This window comes from Hirundo rustica, chromosome 10 (genome assembly GCF_015227805.2).
Source record: "Hirundo rustica isolate bHirRus1 chromosome 10, bHirRus1.pri.v3, whole genome shotgun sequence".
Taxonomy (NCBI): domain Eukaryota; kingdom Metazoa; phylum Chordata; class Aves; order Passeriformes; family Hirundinidae; genus Hirundo; species Hirundo rustica.
In genome coordinates this window covers 15,505,013-15,530,807 of record NC_053459.1, presented here as the reverse complement: position 1 = coordinate 15,530,807, position 25,795 = coordinate 15,505,013, and the positions used below count along the sequence as shown (strand labels likewise).

The 25,795-nt window shown below is 43.6% G+C and overlaps 1 protein-coding gene across 12 annotated transcripts in view; it reads left to right on the top strand.

Annotated features, from left to right (window-relative positions):
- LPP (LIM domain containing preferred translocation partner in lipoma) overlaps positions 1–25,795 on the top strand; it is a 332,936-nt gene that overhangs the window by 226,960 nt on the left and 80,181 nt on the right. For all 12 annotated transcript variants that reach the window (XM_040074760.2, XM_058422024.1, XM_040074753.2 and 9 more), the window contains one exon: positions 22,211–22,334. In XM_040074760.2, the coding sequence (XP_039930694.1) occupies positions 22,211–22,334 (124 nt within the window). The remainder of the gene's footprint in view (positions 1–22,210; positions 22,335–25,795) is intronic.

Here is a 25,795-nt window from a genome sequence, read left to right as displayed (position 1 = left end):
AGGCTTAATGCTAAACTTCCAAACTTCTAATGCTGTTTACACAACAAATCAGACCTATTTTGACAAGCCCTGAATCTTTGTCATGTGCCATTACCTTGTTTTATAACAGCACCGGACTTTCAGGAATTGCAGTAAATAAATGAATGAAATTAAAGCCCTGTGGTGAACTTCAACCAGGGCAGTGGATCCACTGGAGGCTGTCTGCCTGCTGCAGAACATCACTTCATCTTCTCTGATGAATCACCACGTTGTGTGCGGCATTAATAAACAAGTGCCAGAGAGAAAAAAGGGTGTTATCTAGATGTAATGAACTCCTGAACTGACTGGAGAAGGTGACATGCTGACAAGAAGTCATCCACTACGAAGCAAGACGGGCCCCCTCACCTCTGGAGCCCAGTGATAGGTATCACAAAGCCACTGTTACCTGAACAATTATCTGTGGAGCCGGCCCTGCATGGTTGCCCCATTAGCATTTTGTGTGCAAAGAGATGAAGCTGTGAATGCTTAAAAGTCTCCCAGTGGCTGAACTGCAAAGCTTTTATATTTTCTTTATTTGAAGACTTAACACACAGGCGTGTGCTTGCACATAATCTTCAGCCTGGAGATTTCAAGCTGTTAGGTAAATGAAATGTTTCAATGACAACTTTTTTGGGTTTTGTCGCTGTTAGCCTTTAGTAAATTAGGAATAAATACTTGCAAAGAGAGTTTCATTTTTCTTTAGCACTATTTTCTGGTGGCAGCTGGACAGATAATGCAGCCACGAAGTGAAACTTCTTTATAAAGAAGTGCAAGTACAAGCTCTTCTGAGGCTTGCAGGCAAACCCCTGCAGCTTCATAGCAATAGTCAGCAATATTTCAAACAGTGAGAAGATAATGGTCACTTTGAAATGTAAGAAATGGATTTGGATGGTGAATTTCAAAACCAAGCCCTGATCCAACAATTCTGACCACATCTGATTGCAGCAGTCATGCTGAAGGGGAGCCTGAGTCATAGTCACACTTGAAACCTTTGTGCATCACTCTGGTTGTAAAAAATGGGTTTGAAGTGGGGGCTAACTAATCTACACCTGCCCACTGCAGGAATTGCCAAAAAAAGGTGTAGGGCAAATGTGAACCAGGCATCTTGTGGACGGGAGAATGCTTCTTTCAGTTTATGGGCACTTACAGAACATTCCCCTCTTGCAAGTGGGTGAGTGTGGCTGTCTCCAGTATTATTCTGCCCACCTTGAAAAGAGTGGGCTGCTCAGATTGTCTGAGGGTGTTCAGTAGTTTTTAAAAGCTGAGTTCCTTTGAGATGTCTGGCAGTGAGATATGTCAGTGTCTTCAGCAAATGTTAGGTTAGGTGTTTGAATGTGATTTAAAGGTACTGTGAGCTGCTAATTAACTTATTTTTTAGTCTGTCCTGCCCTCTTGTCCACCCAAATATTCTGCTTAAACCCAGAGAAGGGAAAAGTGCATCTGCCCAATGTGCCTGTACATGAGAGGTTTGCAAAAAAAAAGTAATGCAGACTGCAAAATGGAGAGAAGTCTGAAAAGTCAGATTGTGTCTCTGGTCTTTCTCATGTATTCCCACAGCATGGACAAGTCTCTAAAAGCATGTCTTTTCTAAATTGCCCCGTTTCCTCTTCCTCCTCTGTAATGCTGCTGCTCCTGTCCACCCAGCATGAGTTGAGCTGTGGAGTCCACCTGCTTTTTGAATTAATTACAGGGAAAAAATCTGCTAAAGGAAGAGAGTTGAGAAGATGCACTCACAGGAGCCCTGTGGCTCACATGTCGCTGCTGCTGCTGCAGCTCTTTCAGCATTGGACAGAGCTCTGCGGGACTGCCACGGCACAGCAAACGCCCCAGCTGTCCTCAGCAGCAGCAGGGCTTCCAGAGGGGCTTCCAGAGCTCTGCAGCCTTGTGCCATCCCAGCAGGGCTTCCACGGGTGTGCAGCCTCCGGCCATCCTTCCTGAACTCCGAAGGTTTTGCCACAGTTCCTAGCAGCATCAGCAGAAAGCTATAAGAAGCTCAGTACCTTCCTTGGGCAGAAACTTTCATGGAATTTGATTTTGGCTGGATGGGTATTGTGTGTGCTTCTTTGATGGTGTTTCAGATAACCTAGTGGAAACTTAAATATTCACTCATAAACCCGTATAAAAATAATACTGGCCATCTGTTTAACTAGTCTTGGTCTGTCTTGTAACAGTTCACTGACCATCTGTTACTGTGGCGTAGAGGTAGACATTGTGAATCCACTTGACTGTGTGCATTTCAGACTTCAGTTTATTTTTGGTTGCTGGTACATATGGACCCTGTTCTGTTACTCTCCATGTGTTTGTTCACAAGGACTTCTTAGCACAAATTTCCCTAGGAGGGGTGTTTCAGAATGGGGGAAGAAGGGGAAGAAAAGCAATTAATTTTCTACTTCAGTAATCATAAATAGTTTCTAATTTGGATCCCATCTCACTGTCTTTTCCCCAGCAAGCTGTGTGGATGGATGAAGCAGCCAGGGGAGAGTGGCAATCCAGATGTGAGCTATCTGATTAATGAAGTTACTGTCAGGCATGCATGGTAAAACTCAGACAAAATGAATCATTTCAGAGTTCTCTTATCAGTGTTTCTGCTGTCTCCCCTCTCACATGGTGTTAAACGCTGGGCAAGGTGTCTGGGCCCTGCCACAGTGCTCCTTTGTCTCCACATCCAGCAGGTGTCTGACAAATTAGAATGGTGCTTAAGTGGCTGGATGCATTTTCAAGGCCTGCTTGTGAGACGTGCTCTTGGTTTTAGCAGTGATGCTCTTGGTTTTATTAGTGATGTTTCTAGTAGCCCAAGTCAGAGTAATCTGTGCACCAGGCAAAGATCAGGAAGAAGTGTCTCCTTTGCAGGGGCAGCCAGTGTTATGACAAAGAGCTGATGTTAGGTTGAGCTTGTTGCAGGTCACCATTTGTGGCGTGTGGCTGTTTTATTGACCCTTACTGAGTTCAGTCTTGATGAAAAGCATTGGAAGAAGATTTTTTCTAAGATTATAATGTTGTTCCCTGTGGACAGCTTCCTGGTAGAACTTCATGGTTCAGCAGAGCTCGAAAGGGAGCTGGCTTTTCTTCCTGCTTCTCTTTTACTACAGAGTGAAAATTCACATCTATAGTACTCCTGCCTTTGGGTGGCATAAGGTGGAAGTGAAACTTCCTCAGCCTAAGCAGGTATGAGCCAGGCAGCTGCTAGGCAATTAAGCTAAATGTTGACACAGTCTCCATTCCTTTGACGGAAGAGTTTTAGAATGGCTGTGCAGGTGACGCAGCAGCATTCCAGGAGTTGGTCTGTACTTGTTCCTATTGCTCATGAAATACTCTGTGCTTTCTTTCTAAGTTAGCCTATTTAGACAAGCAGCAGCATTCATTCAGGCATCACCTAGCACTCCAAAAGAATCAAGTTCAGCTCTAGATCAGCTATAAGCCATCACAACTCCTCTTGTCAGGAAATCTTTCTAGCACACACAAATGCTATGAGGAAAAATACAGCCACAATAAAGTTTGTACTGGGAGGCACAACATAAACGTGGAGATGGAGCAGTGTCCCAGCAAACAGCAGTTTCCAGACTGGGGGAAGCGTTTCAAAATCCCCCCAGGACCCACAGTATCACTGTGCAAAGAAGTGAGTTCCCATGCAGGGAGGAGAGGCAACCAAATCCCCTCTCCTTGGGAGCCAATAGTGCTCCTCTGTGTGTAACTGTAGCAGAACTTGTAGGCAAAACAGGATTATGGTTCTGCATTAGTTATCAGCTAATTAGCCCCTTGTTTTTAGACAAGGCCCACTTTATAAAAATCAGGTGAAAGGATTTCTTGCATCTATTACTTCACCAAAGCTTTGTTAACGCCTCACCACCTTTAATCTCTCACCATTCTTATTTGTATTTAGTAATCTATCTGAATTAGAAGTGGTGTGACCCATTCTCTGCTGAGGCCAGACTGCCAGCTTATAGAAATTACTGAAACGAGGCGCCAAAGTAATGTAAGGACAAATGTCTCCCTGTACAGATTGGCATGAACACTGGAGGCAGCATTTGAGCGTAATATTGACTAATTATTTAACCATGAGTGGCAGCTTTGAACATTGTGTTCTTTTTGCTTCACTTCCCGCATTTACTGTGAATCCTAATTACGAAGGGAACAAGTATTCCTTCTCAGGTCGCCGAAAACACAGCAGCCAGCTTTGGGAGAGTGCATGGGATGCAAAGTGGAGGCAGCCCTGAACTGTGCATCATCTAGTTCTCATACTAGGGCTAGTTCTGTGTGCTAGCAGTAGTACTCACTGAGCAGAGAGCAGGTGTTGGTGGGGATCTGGTCTGAAAATTCAAAAGCTGCTGACAAGAGAAAAAATAGATCATGGACTAAAAATGCTTAATTTGAGATGAGCCACTTAGATGATAAGCAACATGATTCTTTCCCCGCTTCCCATTTCAGAAGGCTTGGCTTTTTAGTGATTCTTTCTGTGATGTTAACAAGAGGTGTCCCCAGTTGGATGCTTTTCAGTAGAGGTCATGTGCATCAAGAGATCTGACCCCTAAAAGAGGAATGTAAGCTTCTGGCATTAACTTTGTGGAAATACCTCTGCCACAGATGGAAACTTATCTGTATTTAAAGGAATATGCATGGACAGCAAACAGCTGGATTCCCTGAATGAGAAGGGGCAACTGACAGTTGCCTGAGAAGGCAGATGGTTATCTTATTCTTTCCCTTGCTGCTGTCTTTTGGTGTCCTAACTCATGGGGTGAAAAATAAGACTTCAGCTTCCAAAGAACTGAGATAATAAACATGGCAGTAAGGTGCTACACTGAAGTTTGTGACACCCAGACCAATTAGACAAATGCCTAATAAGAAAATTGATCCTATTTATTCTGAAGCCCCTAGAGAAAAGGACTGTCTCTTCAGTGTGTTTGTGTACAGTCAAGTCAGACTCATGACATGGACCTCAGTGGAGATTGTGTCCCACAGGCCCTCTGGAATAACCTCTCTAAGTGCTCGGTTAGGCTTGATGTCTCAGCTTTTAATTGAAGACTATGCCAATGACATGGCCTTATGCCTTGTCTTTGTCCCTTGGAGAAAGCCTGTCTTCAGGGCTTTCAGAAATTGTAGGATTTCTTGGGTTCAGAGAACATGGTTTTAGCTCAGCCCAGAGATCAGCTGTGACTCTAGAGTCTGTGTAGCCTCTCTAGCCGTGTGCACATTGCTGGGCTCTTCAAGGACGCTGTCTGCTGCAGCTCCTTGTGCAGCTGCCAGCTCAGCCTCTCTATGGCTTGTTGGGTTTCTCTTCCATAAGCAAAAAGTCACCTGGAAGACTTTGCTTGGCCCTCAGGCTCATTCAGAGTTGTGGGCGGCAGCTGGAAGACAGTGAGAGCCTCAGTGGTGGAAGAAGGTGTGCTGGGTTGCTATCCACGCTCCAGCTCCCCTCAGCAAGCCTGCCTGCACAGACCTCTGCTTTTGTGGCAGATTGGTACAGGAGTTGTGGCAGGCTAAGGACACCACTGGCTAAAAGATCACATTGCTACTGCCTTGAGGTGCATTCTTGGAGGCAGCAGTCATGTGCAGTGTAAATATATCCTCTTACTCTTTCATCTGGGGTCAGATGATGCCAGGCTATTATACTAAATGCTCTGTTGCAGTATGTACTCTATGGATGACTTTGTGAATGATACTTTTTTCCACAATAAATTAGTTGGAAATCCCCTACCGCTAGAACAGGGTGTTAATACCAGTCACAACCCTTTGTTTCCATTAAGCTTGATTAAGTTAGCTATGGTTGCTACTTGCTGATTTTCCTTTGTGAGAAACATAGTGCCTGTCTTTCCTGGAAGTGCCCAATGGATGATCTTCACTGCAGAGGTTATTGAGACAGGCCAAGACCAAGATGTCATGGTTGGCCTTGAACATTTGTCTCTGCATTACCGGAAAATTTTATTTGTGATGTAAAATGATTGCCAAAAGCCCATTAGATAACTTGATGCCCTCTGTTCCTTCCTATTCCCAAAGTCTGCTGCAGGGCTCTGATTCCAAATGCACTTTTAATAAACTTGCAATTGTATTGTTTATTTTAAATTTAAGGTACCATTTCTGCAAAGACAGAGTTGTACTGCTTTCTTTTTGCACTTGATACTGAGTTGGTTGTGAATATTAATTAAGGGCCATTAGCAGAGCAAGTGCAGAGCAGTGCAAAATGTGACTGAGCACATGTGCTGTACTGCAGTCTGCAGTGTTCAGTGTTGTACCACTTTTTGATGAGATTTGAAAAATTACTAGTGAAAGCATACTCTTCCTTTATTAGCCATTATTATTAGAACCATATGGCTTGAACTGAAGAATAAGTGTACCTGACATATATCAACCTAGTGTGTGTCTGCAGGTTAATATAATTTTTTAAATGTAGATTAAAGAGGAACTTAAGGTGGGATAGTAGCATTCACACAATTTCTCCAGGAGATGATAGCACTTTCTCTTGTTTTTAAGGTCCAGGATCTCTGGAAGATGACACAGAGGTGCAAGGCAATTTCTCTGTAGAAATGCTGATATATAGACATGCATTTGCATTCAGCTTTTTGCATTCCCTCATAAAATGGAACTCATCCTTTTTTGTGGAGAGGTTGACACGTGATACATAGCATGACTCCATGGAAGATATTTGCACATTAGTGTGCTGCTTGCTGCTATGCTGCTGAATGAAGTTCAAGATGAGACCTTGACCATCCTTGCCTGGCTTGTCATGAGATAAGAGATCATGCTGTTACACTGTGTAAGAGGCTCTGTTCCTACGAAGAAACGTAAATCCTCCTATCTCAAAGCAGTCTAATTACAAATTACCTGGAGTGAAGAAGAAATTAGTCTTTTGACATAATATTTAGTATTGTATTGTTTTACATTTCTTGGATTTTTTTACCCCTTCATCATCAGGTGATGGTTCTTCTCAAAGATGCAACCCTGCAGTGGATAGAAATTGCAGCTCTGGGCTGCCCTGGTGATCATGTGAGTTTCCCTTTGTTCAGCGAGTGTTTGGAGTATGAGCACTGTGGACACCCAAGATTTGTGGTGTGCTCTTACTAGGAAAATTAAATGTTTCTTCCTCTGTCTCCAGAATTAATATGTCTTATAGGTCAAACGCGTACTTTATTTTATTCCTTCTTGGGATAAAGGGGTTTATTAAGCAATCTCTCAAAATCACTTCTAAATCTTTTCTCTTGTTATTTCTTAGTTACACAGGCTTGCTAGCTGTCTTCTCTCTGCTGCTTTTAGGGTTTAATTAAGTCCCTGTTGGTGTTGAAGGACATTTGTCCAGGCCTGCAGCCTTGATATATGAGTACAAGTCACAAGTCAAGGAACCAGCCACTGCTCTGCTGTCCCACTATCTCCTCATGCAGACAGGGATTCCAAGCAGCATCCTGGGGTGAACGATATCCCACTTCCTACTGGCATATTTCACCCGGCTGCTATCACAGGAGAGTCTCATTGATCCAACAGCAGCCACCACCAGCCTAGCATCAACGAGTAGCTAAAAATAATGCAGGGTGGAAAAAAACCACCTAACATCTAAATATAAATCTCTAATGCCTCAGTAGGGAGCATTGCATTTCTAAACATTCAGTCAAATTGTTTAAAGATTGATTAATACTAGAAAGCCTTATGTTTCCACCTCGGTCACTGGTCTCTCTTTTTACCAGCTCTTTTTTAAGAAGGCAGAAATTTCTTTTCCCTTCCCTTCCAGTTCTCTGGTAGCTCTTCCTTTGCCTGTGTGCCCTTTTCCATAAGCCCTGCTGGCCACTGGAGCAGTGGGAGCACCATAAAGTGCCCAGCCGCATTTGCAGAGCTGTGCTGGCTCCTGCAGCCACCTCCCAAAGGGCAGCACATATGGGGAAGTGAAGGTGTGCAGGGGACACAGTGTGACACTTAGGGCACCAGTTTTGCCATCTGCAAGCTGACAGCTCCCACAAACTCAGCTTGTTGAGTTGTGCCACCTGGGTTTGCCACCCACCCTTAACCGTAGCACAGGTGGAATGAAATAACACACAGACATGGAGAAAATTGTGAGAATGGATTTTTTTCCTAACTCGTCAGCTGGCTGCCTTTGAAAATCAAAGGCTAGAGTGATTTCTTTCCTCGGGAACACATGCCATGCAATCGTGCTCCATTGTTGCTGGCAGATTTGTTTTTGCACACTTCAGACAGGAAGAGCGGCACTCTCGGGGCGAAGACACTGGCACAGATCGAGCGAGATGGGAAGAGGGGAAAGAGCCGGTGAGCGGCGGGGAAATCTGCAGCAGCTTTGCCATGTTCCCTAGCAACCCACGCCCCCAGAACCGCTTCCAGTGGCTGCTCTTCATCAGTGCAGCTGCATGGATGTGCGAGCCTCACCGTGGTCTGACTGGCGCTATTTTGGGTGTAAAACATGAAGCGTGTGATTGCGGCGCTGTCGTGGGCATAAGGGCTTTGGATTGCTCTCTTGCACAGATGGGAGCAATTCACAAGGAGCATTGGGAAAGTGACTTTCTGTTCTTGCTTGAATGTTGTCTGGTACCAGCTAGTAAATACTGTCTTGTGGCATAAAGACTTTGCGATGCCTAGATTAGATAGCTCCCCTACCATTTGTTTTCCCCAGACACTGGTGTTGCAGGGAGAGCTGGCATCGATGTTTCTGAAGTAACTTCTTTCCTTCCATCCACGGTGGACACACGTGGGTTTTTGCACAACAGACATGTGGAGCGTTCTGCAGTCTGGGGCACCTATGATGATTTTCTGAATGCTTTTTGCCTGCCATTTCCATGCTCCTGGCCAGACTCACTGCATCCTGTCTAGCTTCAGGGAGGTTTTAATAGAGATTCATCACTGACTGCCAGATGGGCATTCCTGAGGACTAGGACAAAAGAAGCTGGCTGTTTGTCTAACACAAATATTTACTGCCCATACAGTGGGTGCTCTGAATGTGCTGCCTCTTGCACCTGGAGTCAAAGCTCGAGACAGAGCATTTTGGAGATGGTAAAAGCAGGACAGGGCCTGCTTAGGACCCAGCTTCTTTGTCTTACTATTGCTGAACAAACTTTCCTTGATTTAGTGTTTGGAACAAAACCACCAAGTAACTTAACACTGCATATGAGCTTCCTTTCCTGTAAGCAGCTTCAGCCCTGAAGATGATCCATAGGGCTTTCAGCTGGCTTAGCTCAACTCTGTTGCAGAGTATGTCACAACTGCTATCACAATCACAGAAGCATAAACAGTAAAGCCGGAACAGACTTGAAGATCTGTCTGCTGCTCAGAGACAGGATCAACTCTGCCTAAGCTATTCTTCACAAATATTTGTTTGGTCCTACTCTAAAAAGCCTCAGTGATGGAAATCACAGACTCTCCCCAGGCAATCTCTTCCAGCACTTTGCTGGCATCACTTTCTCATCCTCTGTGTTGCAAACCCTCTAAAGTGTGTGAGTGATTTTCAGATGAGGGTCCTACACAGGGAGGGGGCCTCAGTCCCTTCTTTGATAGCGTAAAACTAATGCAGAAGGGCAGAAAGGGAGTATGGAGAGAATACGTAGTATTGAGAGAAAAGAGGAGGGAGTCTGTAAAGTGCTTGTTCTCAGCTGTTTTTCTAGACATGATGCTGAAATTTGCATGGCTCTTAGGAACAAGTGTGGATGAGGAAGGAGGTGGAGGAGGCATGTTTGCTCTGAAGGTCATCTAAAAGAGGGAGCCAGGTCCTCAAAATGAGCCAGGAGAGAGGAGGCCCTGAAAAACATGTAAGCTTGACCAGGGAGTTGGTAACAGGAGCCCATGAAAGCCAGACTGACATGTGCCCCACAGATGGAGACAGAGACTTTTAACCTCACTTTTTAAGTAAGCCCTGGAGTGTCACCTGCAAGGAAGCTGCTGTGAATCACCCATATCCTCAGAGAGTGGGGTCTTTGTCTGTGGTGTTCACTCCTGGTCTGGCAGTCTGGAAGCCAGTTTTCTTTCTGTGTCATATTTTCTGTGAGAGACAAATGCAGCTGAGGGCTCAGGGGCCTGCAGTTAGTCTGGTGTGGGTTTGGACAGCCTTGTTGACTCAAATAGTGCCTCTCAACCAGCCGATGTACACCTGAGTACATTGCTCTCTTTGGCATGTTGAGCTAGATTCTCCGCTGCTGTGTAAATCAGCGAGTTCTCTGGAGCGACTCTGATTTGCACCATCTGAATGTCTACCCCATCCTTTTCAAGTAAATTCAGCAAAATTATATATAACCACCTTTGTTTTTCCCCTTCAGCCTTTGCTCAGTCAACCTGCGAGCTGCTCAGTCATTAAAACACAGGAGGATGCTGCTGTTGTGGCTGAGCAGGACATGAACATAGTTCATGGACAAAGTGATCTTTCCAATACATCAGAGTGGCCCAGGCACAGTGTTGTGTGTCCAGCCACAGCCCCCAGCCTCCTCAGCTCTAATTGCAGATGCCACCACCTCTGCCCGTTCACTCGATTCTCCATGAAGTACTGCTCGACCAATTAGTGGGATAAGCCTGTCTCCAGCCCAGGATGGATGTGGACAGCCTTCTTAGCTGCATCTCTGTGCATGGACGAATGTTTTGACAACTAAACATGGATCTTTTTGAGCTGTCAGTTCAGCTAACTCGCCCAAGTGTCTCATTTATTGCACCATCAGGCTCTTCTTGACCTCCTCAGAGTCAGTCCCAGTCTCATACAAAAGATGGCACAGAAATACAGCTTGAGCATGGCCTTCTGATCAGGATGAATTTCTCCAAGCATTTGATGCCTTGAGCAGTGTGGATCATTAGGTCTGTATGTCAGTGCAGTGACTGTGCCCTGGCAGCACAGGATGGCAGCAGCCTTAGAGGCTGCAGCTGGGGAAGTTAGATTCCCTTCCTTAGTGCACAGTCTGCTTCAGCTGCCAAGATCCTGAGGCTTTTTGAGAGACTGATGGGAAAGCAGAGGATGAGGAAAAGGAGCAGAAAAGCTCTGGATGTAGGGAATCCCATATTCCTTTCCAGCTCCAGCACCAAGCAGAATTCCTTCTCCTTGCCCTTTATTCCATAGGTACTTCTGTAGCACACAGCACAATCTCCACAGCACAAGCCCCTATGCATTTACCATCTTAAGCATCACGGCCATTAAAGTAGTTTCCTATTTGGCTGGAAAGCATGCCTGTGACAATTGTGGGGTCACACACTGTATGTGGCTGGGGAAGTGCAAAGGAGGATCATGTGACATTGAAACCCCATATATCACTTCCATGAGGGAATCAAAACTGACACTAAGGGTGTAGTGCTCTGTCCTGGGTGCCTAGTGTCTCATCAAAAACACATACACACGTGTGTCTGTGTCTGGAAGCATCTGACCAATCCCATAGACTGAAACTGCTGCGTTTTGTTAGCATTGGACAGTTCCTGTAAAAAGGAAATTATTCAGTAAAATCAGCAGACACTGATGCCTCTCCTTTGGTCTTGCTTTCCTGCTTGCTCCCTGCTCTGAGGGTGCTATTAGTCCATCCTTGTATTTCATACAGCTTCTCTGCACTTTTGTCTTCCCTTAGCCACTCTCCCTGTAGTGGGTGCATATCTCCATGTGCCCCCTCTGCAAGGACTCTTGCCAGCTCTGGAAGCTTCTAGCCAGGCTGCACTTTCTTCTCCTGCCTCTCTGCCTCATCCCATCCTCCCCTTTGATGCTAGGCTGTGGCTCAAATCACTTACTGCATGCTGCCTTCTGAGTGGTTTTCCCCCTCTTCCTACCAGCACTTCTCTCTTGCCTTTGTAGTTCTGCCTTTTTAAATTGCTGTATTTGTTAAATGCTAATTTGCTCTTTCCCCTGCCTCCCTCCCCATGTTGCCAGAGCCTTCATTCCAGGTCTGACTTTCACCTCTGTGTTTCTGTGGCTCTTCTCCTCCAAGGGCCATCTCCTGCCCTCTGCACAAGCAGGATTCATAGGATCCACAGCAGGAATAGTACAGCCAACTCACTCCTGTTCCAGCGGGTTGCAAGGAAAAGGCTGAGACCCTTTGAATATTGAATAGCCATGGTGAAACTTCCTGCAGCATTTTTTGATAGCCCATAACCTCTGCTTCTTTGCCTTCCTGCCATGATTTGGCCACCAGCTGAGATGTGCTGGGTCTTCAGCCTGTGGTTCTCTCTGAGGAAAAATGTTCCTCTTCTCTTGCTGCCCTTTTCTCAGCTCCCCTCCCTTGTGATTGTGGGAAATTCCTGAGCAGGGACAGTTTTTCAAGGGAGACTTGGAGCTTTTATTTGAGTAATACTTTACTGCCCTGGACTCTATTACAGGAGAATTATGACTTTGTTGAGAAATTTCTACTGCTGTGAGCCAAATGAGAGATCATTTTTGTAAGTACATTGGGTGAAATAAATTATAATCTAGATGACGGGCATTTACCCTGGCCTTTTTCCTCCAAGTGCAGTGTAGAATTTGGCACTGCTTTGTTCTGAAAATATTATTTCTGATTATCCTGAGGTAATTGATAGTGGAACACGTACAAGTCTCTTCTAAAGCAGCAGTGCTTAGGCTATCAAGATGACTCTCTCTCGAGTCTGCAGCCCTCCAGTCTTCCCTCCTTCTTTTCTTGGCTATTAGTCCCTCTGCTCTTGATGACACTGTTAAATTTCACCACCTCTCTCCTTCCTGCCAGTGTGTCCTGTCCCCTGCCTGATGTTGCTGAGCATCACAGTAGCACCTGCAAGTGCAGGTAATACCTTGTGGGTGCAGCTGTGCCGTGAGCTGGCTGCCAAACCCTTCCCCAGACTCTCACGTGGGCGAGCATCATCAGATCTGTGAGCAAACTGCCTGCTTTTGGTGGGGACCTCCATATAACAGAAGGTGAAGGGTTCTCTAACTTTTTAATCACCAGGGCTTGATGGTAGCAGTGTGGTCTGCTCAACACTGACGGGCGGAGCGATTGCTCCTCCTGAATTAAATAACATGTGTTTGCAAATGGTACTTGACATGATGTTAGATGACTGAGCTGAGATCCACGGGACGTACAGATACCTGCAGAGGGCTTTTCATGAGGAGAATGAGTTGTTTTAAATGCAGTAAAGCTTCAGTCTCTTAAAGGTCAATATAGCAATTCAGCAACAAAACCACCCATATAGATGGTATAAAATACAGAGATGCTTTAATTGAGATAGAGATGAGGTGAATTCTGATCTTTACTGCTTATATATCATCTTGAGCTGTGTCAGTATCCCTTAAATAATCTTCTCTACAGCCTTTCACCACAAGACCTGGAGGTGCAAGCAAATGAGGTCTCCCTGTGACTTTGATGAGTACCAATCTTCTCATTATTATTTGCAAGTTCTCTTTTCTCTTGCATCACTGGAAAAGATGTCACTTTGAAAATTTTTTTGCCACCCTTGAAGCACACCTTGGCCGAGAGGTGAGCACAGTAAGATGGACTGAGCAGAATTCAGATGTCTGGACTGTCTCTTAAATGTCTGCCTCTGTTTCCTTGTCTCAGTTACCTGACAGACTCAAAGTCAAATGAAGGATCATACTCAGTGCTTACACTATCTGAGGTGTTTGGAGCTCCCTGTCTTCTTTCTAAAAGAACTTATGCTCATTTTGTTAAAAGGGGTTGGCACCCTCCAGTAATCTCTTCAAGAAACACAACCTGTGTAAAGTTAAAGGAAAAACAGGAAAGCTCTTAGAATGAAAGCAGCTACACATAAGGAAAAGAGAACAGGTGATTCTGGGATTGGAACATGAGTAAAATGCAGAAATCTCCCAGTTGTGAAGTAAGGCAGAAGCTTCTGAGTCTAGCAGGAATGTATTTTGCTTTTGCCACACTATTGTTTCCTCAAATATTATTCTTATCATTTTTATTTATACAAGACTACTGAGGACATGATTGGAGACCAATGTTTGTTTTGAAGGTGTTATAATCTTAAAAGACAAAATGTAGGCACATGTGAGTGAAAGGAGGCACAATTTTGGCTGGTAAAGTTAATTCATAATAGTCATGATTTGTACTCATTCAGCATCTTTCATTCAAGGATCTCAGAGCATTTTGTAATGAAGAGTTCATTGAGCCTCTCAAACTCTTTTGAGACAGCCAAGCATTATGAACACCATTTATAACAGCAGGGTGCAGGATCAGACTGGTTAAGAATATTGCTGAGGATAAAGCTCAGGAATCCTACCCTCCAATGCTATGGATGTTGAATCAAGCACCCGCTCCAGTCTGAAAAGCTTTTTTTTTTTTTTTTTTTTTTACTGTAATTAATATATATAATCTTTTAATGTTAAGCAAAATATGTAGTCTTCATTTAAGTCATTGGTATCCTGGGAAGTGTAATGGCCCATGTCACAGTTGACTAAAAGTGAGACTACAGATAGTGGGTTACACACACTTGGTTAACCATTTGTTTGCTGTTACAGTTTTTACATGAAAAAACCTTGTATTAAAACCTGTCTTGGTGATGGAAAGTGATGTGATTTTAGGTTTCTTTGTGTATTAAAACAGAAACGCAATTTGCATATTTTAAGTATCTTTTCTAGCCTATTCAGGCTTCTGGCAAGAAAGCTATATTTAACCTGTTAATACAGTATGAATACAAGTTTCACATGCAAAATTAGTACCATTAAAGTGGTGAGATTTATTTTTCTTTTGAAACAAGTGATGCCCCGGTACTTCTGTTTTTGTTGCCTGCGAAGGCCCCGCAGCTGGGGCTGCCTGTTTTTTCACCGGGTACCGAAGCCGAACCGCAGGGCAGGTGGTGCTGGTGCAGAGGAGCCGTGTCCAGCCCCAGCTCTGGGGGTGAATGGTGGTGAGGGGGTGCTGGGGACCTCCCCGGGCACTCTGTGAGCTCCTGTCACCCATCCCGTGGAAACAGTTCAGCCCTGCCTTTCTGAAGGGCTTTGAAAATGAGAAACTTAAGGAAGGGCAAAGCTCAATTATTTCCTTGGATTTTAAGGGTGCTTCTGGAAGGGTAGGCTTTGGAAGGAAGGTGCTTCTTTCAGTCGTTCTGTTGTGGCAATGAATCATCTGGGCGAGTTCAGCACTGTGTCAGCAAACACATCTCTTTTCATCAGAATGAATATTGAAGCATTGCCATTTTTATTAAGTTTGCCTCTGTGCTTGTCCTATTAGATGGGAATATGGCTTGGTTTGTGGTGAGACCAGGAGCCCTTGGAGTGCCAATCACTGCCACTGGAGCCCCCCACAGCTTGATGTCTTTTAGTAATGTGACCCTGGACTGGCACAAGGGAACCCTGTGGAGGTCTTGAGACTCATCAGCTGCCCAAGCAAGGAGTCCCAGATGCACTGTGCACCCCAGGATCTATAGCTGAGATGTCAAGAAGTGAATTCCAGTTCTTGTACGGCAGTTTGCTGTGCAGCTCGGCATCAAACCTGTGAGACTCTTATTGCCAGTGGAAGCTTTTGGCTCCTACTCTGAAATGCAGATTTTGACCTGTTGATAGCAGTAAATATAATGCTTAATTAATTAGTGCTTTGAAGGCTATTCTGGAAGCCCACAGTGTTATGAAGGGAGGAGGAGGGGAGTTGATAAGCAGCCTGTATAGGGTTTTTACTGCTGGTGATGATCCATGGGAGTAAGAGAGTACTTGACTGAGCCCAGAGACATGTGGCAAGGCAAGCAGCTTACAGCAGCATAAAGCCTTTGATCTTGAAACAAACAGATGAGTAAGCATAGGACCTCCTGATGTAATTCTGTGGAGCAGACTGAGCTCTTTCAGCCAAAAACATAGGACTAAAATGGTAAAGTCTCTTTGTTTGCATATGGGTGTAATAATGGTGCCTCATTCTCTCTCTCAGCAGTACCAATCTAGCTGTTCCTTGAGTTCTTGGCTTTTTCAAAAAGTGCCTAAAATGTCTGTTACCAAAATAAGTGGGGTTAATGGAAAAACACAAAACAAAACAGCCTGCTCCCCTTTTCGTATGAGATAAGCCTTGACAAGTAAAGCATATTTGTGTAATGATAGGGCCAAGAGGCCCCAGGCAAGATCAGGCACTGCTGCATTTGTTTCTGGATATACATTTAAGCACCAATGGGACATTAAAATGTAGTATTTTATATGTGAAATATAGCTTAAATCTGATGTCTCCTGAGATGACACGTAAAAAATTTATTATTTGGAGAACCAGCCACTGCTTTGTATTTTATAATGAGAAACGGTCAGTGTTGGTCCATAAAAGTCTTGCACATCTGCTGTTAACCCTGAATATATAAACAGTCCATAGTGTCCAGCAGAAGCAAGGACTTGCCAGAATAGCAGTGGAAGGTATCATTTAATACAGTCATGCTCAGTGCAGAAGCCAGAAGCAGATGGTGGTGTTTACAGAGTATTCAGTTTTTATAATACCTAGCAAAAATAACCAGCCCTTCCAGATTCAAAACATTAGTGAGAATATGAAGAATAGCAAGAAAAGCTACTTAGTCTGTTTACATATAATAGCATAAAACAATCCAAGGACAAAGTAGTCATGATCATTTGTTACCATGCTTGATGTTTAATAAAACGCTCTCTCTCTGTGTAGTCGCTTGTATCGCAGAAGCTTGAACAGCTCCGTGGCACTGATTAATTAAGACAGAAATGTTGTTAAATACATTTTACAGAGTAAGTAGGGTGCATGTATGGTGAGCCTGTTGAATTCACTATCAGTACACAAAGACCAAGATTTGGGGTTCATGTAAGCTAAAAGCTCCGCTCTGGTGAGTCAAAATAGACAGCTGTATGAGCAGCCTGATTTTCAGAATTCCAGGAAACTTCTCAATTCTATAGTGATTTTGCATTCTGGCTCTACTGTCTTTTAAAACTATTAATAAGATACCTCCCCTTCCTACCTATCTGCATCCCAGTTTCACAGTGTAAAGAAAAAGAGACAATTGTGCAAAATTGCAGGCTGTGAAGTTAGAACAGAGGAAAATACTTTTATTGTTATTATTACTCAAATTCTGTGTAGCTTGATGCCACAAGAGATCACTGAAACTAAGAGCTTAGCAGGATTAGGACAGGCAATGTGCATGGATAGCTAAGTGTGGATACAGTTGCAATAATGAAGTTTAAAAATAAAGAAAAATATCCTCTAGAGCTTTGAAGCAGTTACAAAACTGTCCTATTTCAAAGCCAGGCAGCGTTAAACAAGTGAGGGCTCTGCTGGCAGAACTGCACGTTCTGGATTGCTGGGTTGCTGTGGGGTGGCAGGGCAGCTGGGCAGCGAGGGAACCAGTGGCCTGTTCCACTCTGGCACGTCCCAGAAGAGCCCTCTCTCCTGGCAGCCTGACACTTGAAATTTTGGTCGTCTGGTGTGGGCTGGAGGGCAATGGCTGTCAGTGGGTATCTCCTCATGCAGGGCAGCTTCTCCAGAGAATCTTGATGAGCTATCCTCTGACCAGGAGTAAACCCAGAAATGTGCATGCTGCAAGGATTCCAGGCAGAATCCTCTTTTCAGGAATCTTTATGTACTCTGGCAGCTGTAACCTTTCACTGGGAAAATAAATCAAGAATTTAAATATTTTTTCTAGTGCATCTCCTCTGTAAGACTTGGCCTTAACTATAAATTGAATTACAGCTGTAGGCAATCTTGATACTTCCTTGGGAGCTCAGCTCATGAGAGATGTGGCACTCTGCTGGATTTCTTGCTCTGAAAGTTTGCGATTGCTTTGGACAGTCAATAACTTTAAAAAAAAAAAAAAAAGTGATCTTTGTCAAACCATTGAACAAAAAATTATGCTGCAATACTTTTTAACTGACAATTAGTTTTGGTGAGTGAAGTGAAAGGACTAACTTTATGCAGTTGAAGCAGGAGGAAAAAAATGAAGAGAAAGTAACTATCAGTGAAAGATGTTTCTGGCTGCCTTTCAATTCCAAATTTGGCTAATTCTACCTTCTGAAAAGAAGATAATTTCCACGTTTCGGTAGCTGGGAACACATAATTGAAGTTATTTTCTCCCTGAGAGAAGCAGCTTCTTCTACAATGTTTGCAAATGGACAAGAAAAATGACCACATACAGTGTATTCTGAATGATGGTGCATTCATCACAGCATCATCTTCAGATGTCTTTGCAGATCTTGCACTGCAGTTTTTACCCATATGGGTAAATATTTATGTGGGGATGGGGAAGGTTCTTTTAGGCAAATGCACCACACTGATGGCAGAGCTCCCTTTTCTGGGCAGCCTTTACATTTGGGACAGTTCTGGAGTAGAAAAACATGTGCCAGGGAAGCACTGAAACTAGTATCAGCTTTGTGTACCAAAATAATTTTGCAGTGATTCCACCCGACTGCTTCTTTTGACCTGGCTTTTCAGGAACTGAACTTTATTAAGGAAGATGAGCCAGATGTTGTTGCAGCATTTTGATAGTGGCACAAGCAATTAGCTCACTTCCTTTGTAGCATGAAGATACTTTCTGCTACAGGGCTTAACCCTGGAAGTGCTGTTTTTTTCCTCAACATCCCAACTAAGTATGCAGGACAGTGTTTATTTAGGAATACTTTTACATCTGCACATGCTACTGCAATCCTATTCTCTTCCTGAGCTTGCTCCTGCAATCTTCTCTTCCCTGAATTTGCTCAGTGTTTGATGACAGTAGCAAAAAGGAGGCATTCAGGTGCCTGTGCTTCCAAAGCATAGTCCCTCCTGCCAGCTTTTTGCTCTTTTCCATTTTTGTGGGTCAGTTTATCGTCCCTGATGCTTCTGTGGTTAGCCAGACAGAGTGGTGCTTGGGGTCTGCAAGTCAGTGCAGTCCCTTTCTTTGAGCTGTGTCTAGCTAAAGAAGTGGATATTTGTGTGCATTGAGGCATCATAGAGAAAAGAGAATGCATGAAGTTAACTGGCAGATCAGACAGCAAATTGAATTTCTAGACAGCCTTGATTATTGTACAGATCAGGAGAAAATAGAGGAAATTTAATATAAACAACAACACCACAACTCTGTTTTGTAAGGAAAGCCAGAGTTATATTTTTACCCTGACCTAACAAAGGAGGAGGAAGGAAACTGTTTTGCTGAAACAAGCATTTTATATTGGACTAAGGATACGCTTTCCTCTCTGTGTTTGTGTGTGTGCATGTCCCAGCAAACAGCAGGTTCATATGCATGAAATGCGTTTTTCTGGAGTCACGTAGTCAGCATGTGCCATGGGAGGAGGAAAAAGATGTGCCTCACACTACTTAAATACTGGTGAAAAAAAGCATAGCATTTTAGTCAAAGTAAGTTAAAGTGTCTCCTAACACTGTGGTTAGCTTTCTTATTTCTGCTGACATTGGGTACTGGACAAGAAATCTGCCTGGTTTGGAAAACTGCAATGTAGATAAAATACGAGAGCAGCCTATTTGTTGTGTGTATGAGGCAGTGCGGCCTCCAAAACCAGAGAGAGTCAGACAAAACTGAAAATCTTGCGGATTTTGGTCTTTCATTTTAAAGGGCCTAGTCCAAGCCCTTAAGAATTAGTTACAGAGGGCTCCCCAGTTGGGAGGTGTGGGAAGCCGGCATGGAAAAGAGGGAGAGGCTTCACTCATCTCCTGCCAAAGCTTGGCTGTGGTGGCCTGCAGGTGCAGTGGCTTTGGGTTGCAGAGTGTTCAGTGTAGGTCTGCAATGCCAGGTACAGCCCCAGCGGGCTGTGTGGGAGGATGGAAAGTGTAGGGCTCCCAGCAGCCTGGATGCAGGATTTGTCTTTGCCTTAGAGCCCGTGTGTGATGCTGGGCAAATCGCTTCAGCTCCATGTATCTCACTGCCCTTTCCTGTGAATAGACTGCGGCTTGTGCCTTCTGTTTTGGTCCATTTATATTACAGGGCCCGAGGTTAAAGGCAGTGTTGCAGATGATGTGTGGACAAAGCCCAGGAGAAGAGGCTGGTGATGTCTAATGGGAAATACAGGGATGGGGGCCATCATCAGCTTCAGACCGTGCCGTCTTCTCCATGCAAAGTCTAGGAAAGGACTCTCTGTTGATGGAATGGCAGTGGTCATTCTTCTCTGCATAGAAACTGAAATAGGTACAATAACTGGAATAGAACCTCGAGAAGCTCAGTTGCCAGATTGATTTCTCAAGCTAATAAATCCTTGGCTGCACTTGCTGTGTTAAAATAAATGTTCAGGCAAGATTCGTGATCGGCTCTTAGGAACAAGAGAGCAAAGGGGAAGAACAGGTTGTTCCAAGATTAAATGTCTTGCATTTGACACCTTCAGTTGACTTATTAATAACTTTTTTTTTTCCCTTAAGGATTATGCTATATATTATTTCTAATGAAGTAGTTGTAAACTAGCCCTTCTAAAAAAAGCTACAAAGCTCTGGCCAAGGAAGTCTGGGTATTCTGGGTCAAATACCTGCTTCTAGAACTTCTAGTCATATGAATGGCCTTATCCACAGCAAAATCATATAGGAGACAGAGATGACACTTAAATGACTTAGAAGGCAAATGCAGGTGCACGATAGTGCCTGCCTCCCCATGTGAAAAAGTAAGTTGTGGTAACCCAAACACGTCGGCATGGTTGCATTTGTACAAAAAAGTTTACTGCTCTGTATGTGGACATTCAGCATTTCCAGATACCCAACAGCTACCTCAGGACAACTGCTAGGCAACTAGAATTCCTGGAGAGATTCACAAAACATTTAAATGTTCAGAAAAAAGCCCCTCATAACCAAAAACCCCTGAAACATCTGTGGGAAAACCTGAATGGATGTTAGGTCCAATCTATGTTCTCAGTTGAGGAGGCTGAATGTGTGGCAAGCAGACATTGCACAGCCCTCCAGGGAGATTCATCCAGCCTGGGGCTTATTCCAGGCATACTTTTTTCCCTTGGGGACCATGCCACCCCTTTCCCTTGTGAACTGTTGCTACTCTGCTACAGAGTGGGTTTTGGGCAGGCAGTGAGCACAGCTGCTGCACTGAGTGTGTGCAGAGCAAATCCAGCCCTTCCAGGGAGCACAGGCACCTGCTGAGGCCAACAAGTGAGGCTACAGCTTAGTATTGACCCTAGAGAAGTAAGTATGATGGGGGGAGGAATATGCAGATGTTTGGGTTTTGGGAGTGGGTGATTGAAGTATTAACCAAAAGTGTGATTCTGAAACCTCTTCTACATTGATTGATGTGTCATTCAAAATCTCCTTATTGCCTGAAAGGAAAAAGCATGGAAGCATATAGTTAATTCTCTTGAAGTGCAGTGTTTTAAAGCTGCTGTTCTCTGTTGAACATCACTGGCTCAATAAAGATTTGTCATGTCAGATGTAGTCCCTACAAATGGTCAGTGCATTGTTTCTCCAGTGATTTTACATTTTCTTGCCATTTAAATGGTTAGAGAACATGGAAAAATGTTTCCTTGTTTCATATCAAAGGTCCAGTCCTTGATGTAGGCAGCAATTAATCAATGAAATTATTTGCTTTACTGAAATGTGTTTTATAAATAAGTTTGTTTTCATATGCAAGTCTTGCAAGAAAACAGTGCGCACAAAGGAGGGCTGGTGTCAGCATTTCTTAATCCTGAAATGACCGAGTTTCTCCTTATGGACACCAAACTTAGCTTCTTCTAAGAAACTTCTAGGCATAAGACTATTTCTGTGCTTCTCAAAATATGCCCTTCTCTTGGTGTTTTCCAGGGAAAAAACTCTCTGAGACAGGCTGCAAATACTATATGCAGCTGTTAGCTTATGAAGGCCAAGAGATCTCAGTTTCTACAAACATATTAAAACCTTTGTATCTCTAGTAGTAAAAATCTGTGGACCAGCTCCTGATCTCACTAATGTTAACAGCAGGATTTGTGTTGAAACAATCAAGAAGAGAACATATTTAGCAGCTTGGGATTATCTGTCTTTGTCCATATATTCTACCACTATAGAATTATCTTTTATGTTGTGTTGTTAAGCGATGGAAACTTTTACCAAGTTTGAACTTAAATGTTTCCAAAGCCTTTTTCAGTTTTGGAGAACGTTTGTATCAAGTTATTCTTGGAATAATCTTCTGCTTTATTTATTATTATATGCTACCCAGATATGCTATCTAATTATGAGGCACAGGATACTTCCCATCCTAGGGGGATACGTAGTACTTCGCTGGATGTTCTTCACAGTTCGTTTTCATTACATTAAGTAAGGTGTTTACTTGCTTGAATCCTTTGGGTCCTAAAAGAGAAGAAAAATAAGACAAGGAATGAAGTTCAATACTGAACAGCCAATATCACCCCCTTACTGTGTATGAATGCTTTTATGCCACTTCACAGGCTGGTTTGTTTTTTTTTCAGAGTGGGTATCCAAGCTCTGGACCTGCATCAAGCACTCCTGCCTTCAGGCCTGAGGATGAGCTGGAACATCTGACCAAGAAAATGCTGTATGATATGGAGAATCCTCCCTCTGATGACTACTTTGGTGAGCCATGTCACAAGTGTCTGTGGCCCTCTTCTGTATTTACCAGGTTCAGTAATGGGAGGCCTGACAGCTGCACTGGTTACGTAGTGACACTCATGTTGATGGATGTGCTTTCCATGCTTGGGCTGGAAGTGTAATCATCCATAGGAATTCCTCTGTAATTTCGGCATAAATCTCATGCTCACTCACTGTATGTTTATAGTCTTACTGGATATAAAGTTGAATTTTTCAGTGTCTGGTTCATTTTCACACCATCTGTCCCCAGCTTCCAGGCTACCAGTCTGAATTCAGGTGCGGTCGCTGTCGTGCCTGCCTGCCCCATCCCTTCTCATTGCAACTGCAAAAAAATCTGGCAGTGTAAATGTGTTCTGCTTCCAAGGCATGGATTTTCATTTTCTGTGTGCTGGCACAGATTAAAAGGAAATCCATTTTGAATCAATCAGGTTGGTTTTACATGGGAACCCAGAAGTGGGTCCAACAAATACAAGTAAGACAAATCTGGACTGATTGGTTCATAACGGTGTCATCTTTGTCATCTTCTTTACCTGGAAAAAGATAAACATCTAATTTCCTTCTTAAGTGGTATAATTATCTTAGGCATCTATAGGTGTAGAATTATATCTTGCCTTTACATGAAACATAGGTGATAAGGCCTCTGAACTCTTCATTGAGATCAAGACTCGTGGGCACTATTGATGGATCTGCCCGTGTGCTTAGTTCCTTACAGACTTGGGTAATAATGTTATTATGAAACAAACTGCTGGAGTTTGTAGAGTTAAAGACTGGGGCAGGCCATTCATTCTGTGTTCTGTATCTTCCTTTATTTCATCATTCCTTAAAAAGTCATTTAGATTGCCCCTAGGCGTATTTGCTATAGAGTTTGGTTGGACCGAAACATTTCTGGCTTAAAGAAACTTTTGTGGTCTGGTTTAATCAGAAAGTGGGTGGAACCACAGTTTCACTGACAAACAAGGATCTTGCAGTGGCAAGGATCTGATGAGAAGATTAAGGTGTCCTCATCAAACAAATCTTGCCCTTGTAGGTGGGTTAGTATCAGTCCCAATTCTCTATCAGTACCTTCTACCTTCTGTGGGTTGCACCCTAATAACCAAAATGTCTTCTCTGTAAACACTGATAGTCATCAGAGTTGATGACTATGACAGATCTGAGTGTGAGCAGGAATGGCTAACTGAATAGAAAATAGCCAGGGAGCTATTTTCTGTGTTGCTGCCTTTGACTTCATCTGTCACTCCATAGCCATTTGGGTTCAAACTCTGATATTTTAAACACAAAGCTACAACCAAGTGAACATATCATGTATTTTGCCATTAGCTAGTCAGGCAAGAACGAGAAGCTTTTTTTCTGTCCTCTTCAGGCAAATGGCTGAAGCCCTGAAGCTTGAGATCTGATTACAGCAATTTTCTTTACGCAGAACTGTGTGGCAGAAGTTGGTTGATGGACCAAAGCTCATTCAGTTTTCCTTTTAGCCCAAGAAGGTAGGCAGATAAACAAAGAATATTCACAGGCTCCCAAGGTCAGAAAGGACCTTGCCATTATACTGCCTAATGTCCTACTCTCAGTTTCTCCCAGAAACATGATTGAATCATGACTTTAAAAAAAAAAAAAATCTAATCTTATCTTAAAAACTTCGAGCAATGGTGAGTCAACCACCTACCCTGATAAGCTGTTCTAGTGATTAATTTTCCTCACAGCTCGGAAATTGCTTCCTGAAGTGAAGCTTTAGTTTTGTTTACCACTTGTATTTATGAAGCTGCAAAGCTCAGATTTTGCAGACTAATATTGTATGACTAAGATTGCTCTGCTCTGTTTGAGAGGGTGGTACATCAAAGTTTCTTCATCCAAAAGGGATGCATAGCTGAAAGGGTGGGAACATAAAGTCTCTCAGTGTTAGGTCATCAATTTGGCTATCAGATGGCATTGGTCAGACCAATGCCATTCCAATAGCTCTTTATTCAGCAGGAGACAAGAAAATGAAAAGGCGGCTAGAGAACTCTGAAGTTTTGCCAGTGTTATTTATATAAACAGTAGCATAATCAAAGATGGAATAATCATGCATGAGGCAAGGTGGAAAAATCAAACAGCAACCTTAGTCCTACCCTGGGCAGGTCATGTGTAATTACCAGCTGCACCTGATTAATCTTATTGTGCTGTGTGCCACTGAAGTTTGTCTCTGAGGTGGTGTCCAGCCTTGGCATTCCTGATGTGCCAAAGAACCATGTATTAGGCTGAACATCTCCTCAGCTCCCTAAGTGTCCACTGCCCCATACAGCCTTCTGGGACATGTCTGTCTAACAAAATATGGAATGCTGGAGCACAACTGCTTTTTATGCTTAGGTACAGTGAGGGAGGTAGGCTGCCCTCATCTTCCTAGGTTTGCCCCAGCCCAGGCTCCTCCCTGAGTCTCTGGAGTCACAGTGGATGAAGCTTTCTGATATGGCAGTGCAGGCTGTGAGTTTTGTACTAATTCTGGCTATGTCAGAACTAAATACCCATCTCTACTTGAGCTGTCAGCCAGTGCCTTTCAGTAACTTCGTGCTCATGTGGAAAGAACAAATTAAGTGTGGGAGGGAAAAAAGAGTCTTTCAGCTTTGGTTAACTGTCTCAACCAATATCTCTGCCCTTGTTCTTTAGTCTTTTAGCATGGTAGTGTGGACTGTACAGGATTCATATGGCACATTGATCAAATAGTTCGAAAAAGGACAAATGGGCAGAGACATTGACTCTGATTTGCATTAAATATCTTATGCCTGAGGTCTAAATGCCATGGTAATTGTAGCATACCAGATAGCTGTCAGCTAATCACTTTTATTAGTTTGAATTTAGAAAACTGGATTTCAGCATATTAAAAGTTGGTTAAGAGCAGATAGGTTTTGAATTGAGGAATCTAATTAACCTTGCTAGAAAGCTGCAAGGCGTTACATTAAGTCATGAAAATAATTTGTTGCAATAATTATATTTGAACTGTCAGGCTGGAGAAAGGTCATTTTACTTGGTCCGCCAGCACTCTGGGATCTTCTCTTTAACCGACTTCCTTCTGCAAGTTCACTTACCATAACTCTGGTTTTCAATCAAGAATCTTGGTTCTGTAGTCAGCAGAATCTGCCCAGCAATGGGCAGGGTGAAGGTTCCTTGGGAAGGAAGAGAACTAGGAGTCACTAAAGTTGTGTCTTTGCCCTGGAAATGCTGTCTGGTACTGCTGGCAGACTCAGTGAGCTGAGGAGGAGGACAGCCAACACTTCCATCCAGGCTGTGCTCACTGCACCTCTATGCAGCTTCCCAGGCAGAAACCACTGAAGGTGGTTTCAGAGTTGGAGGAACTGTTCTAGGCAGTGGTTGCTCACACAAGCACCCACAGCTGCCCTCCTGGGGAGCCTGGGAGGGTGGTGGGAGCCAGGAGCAGCACGCTGGAGACACTTGGGAGCAGCATGATCCCAGCTGGC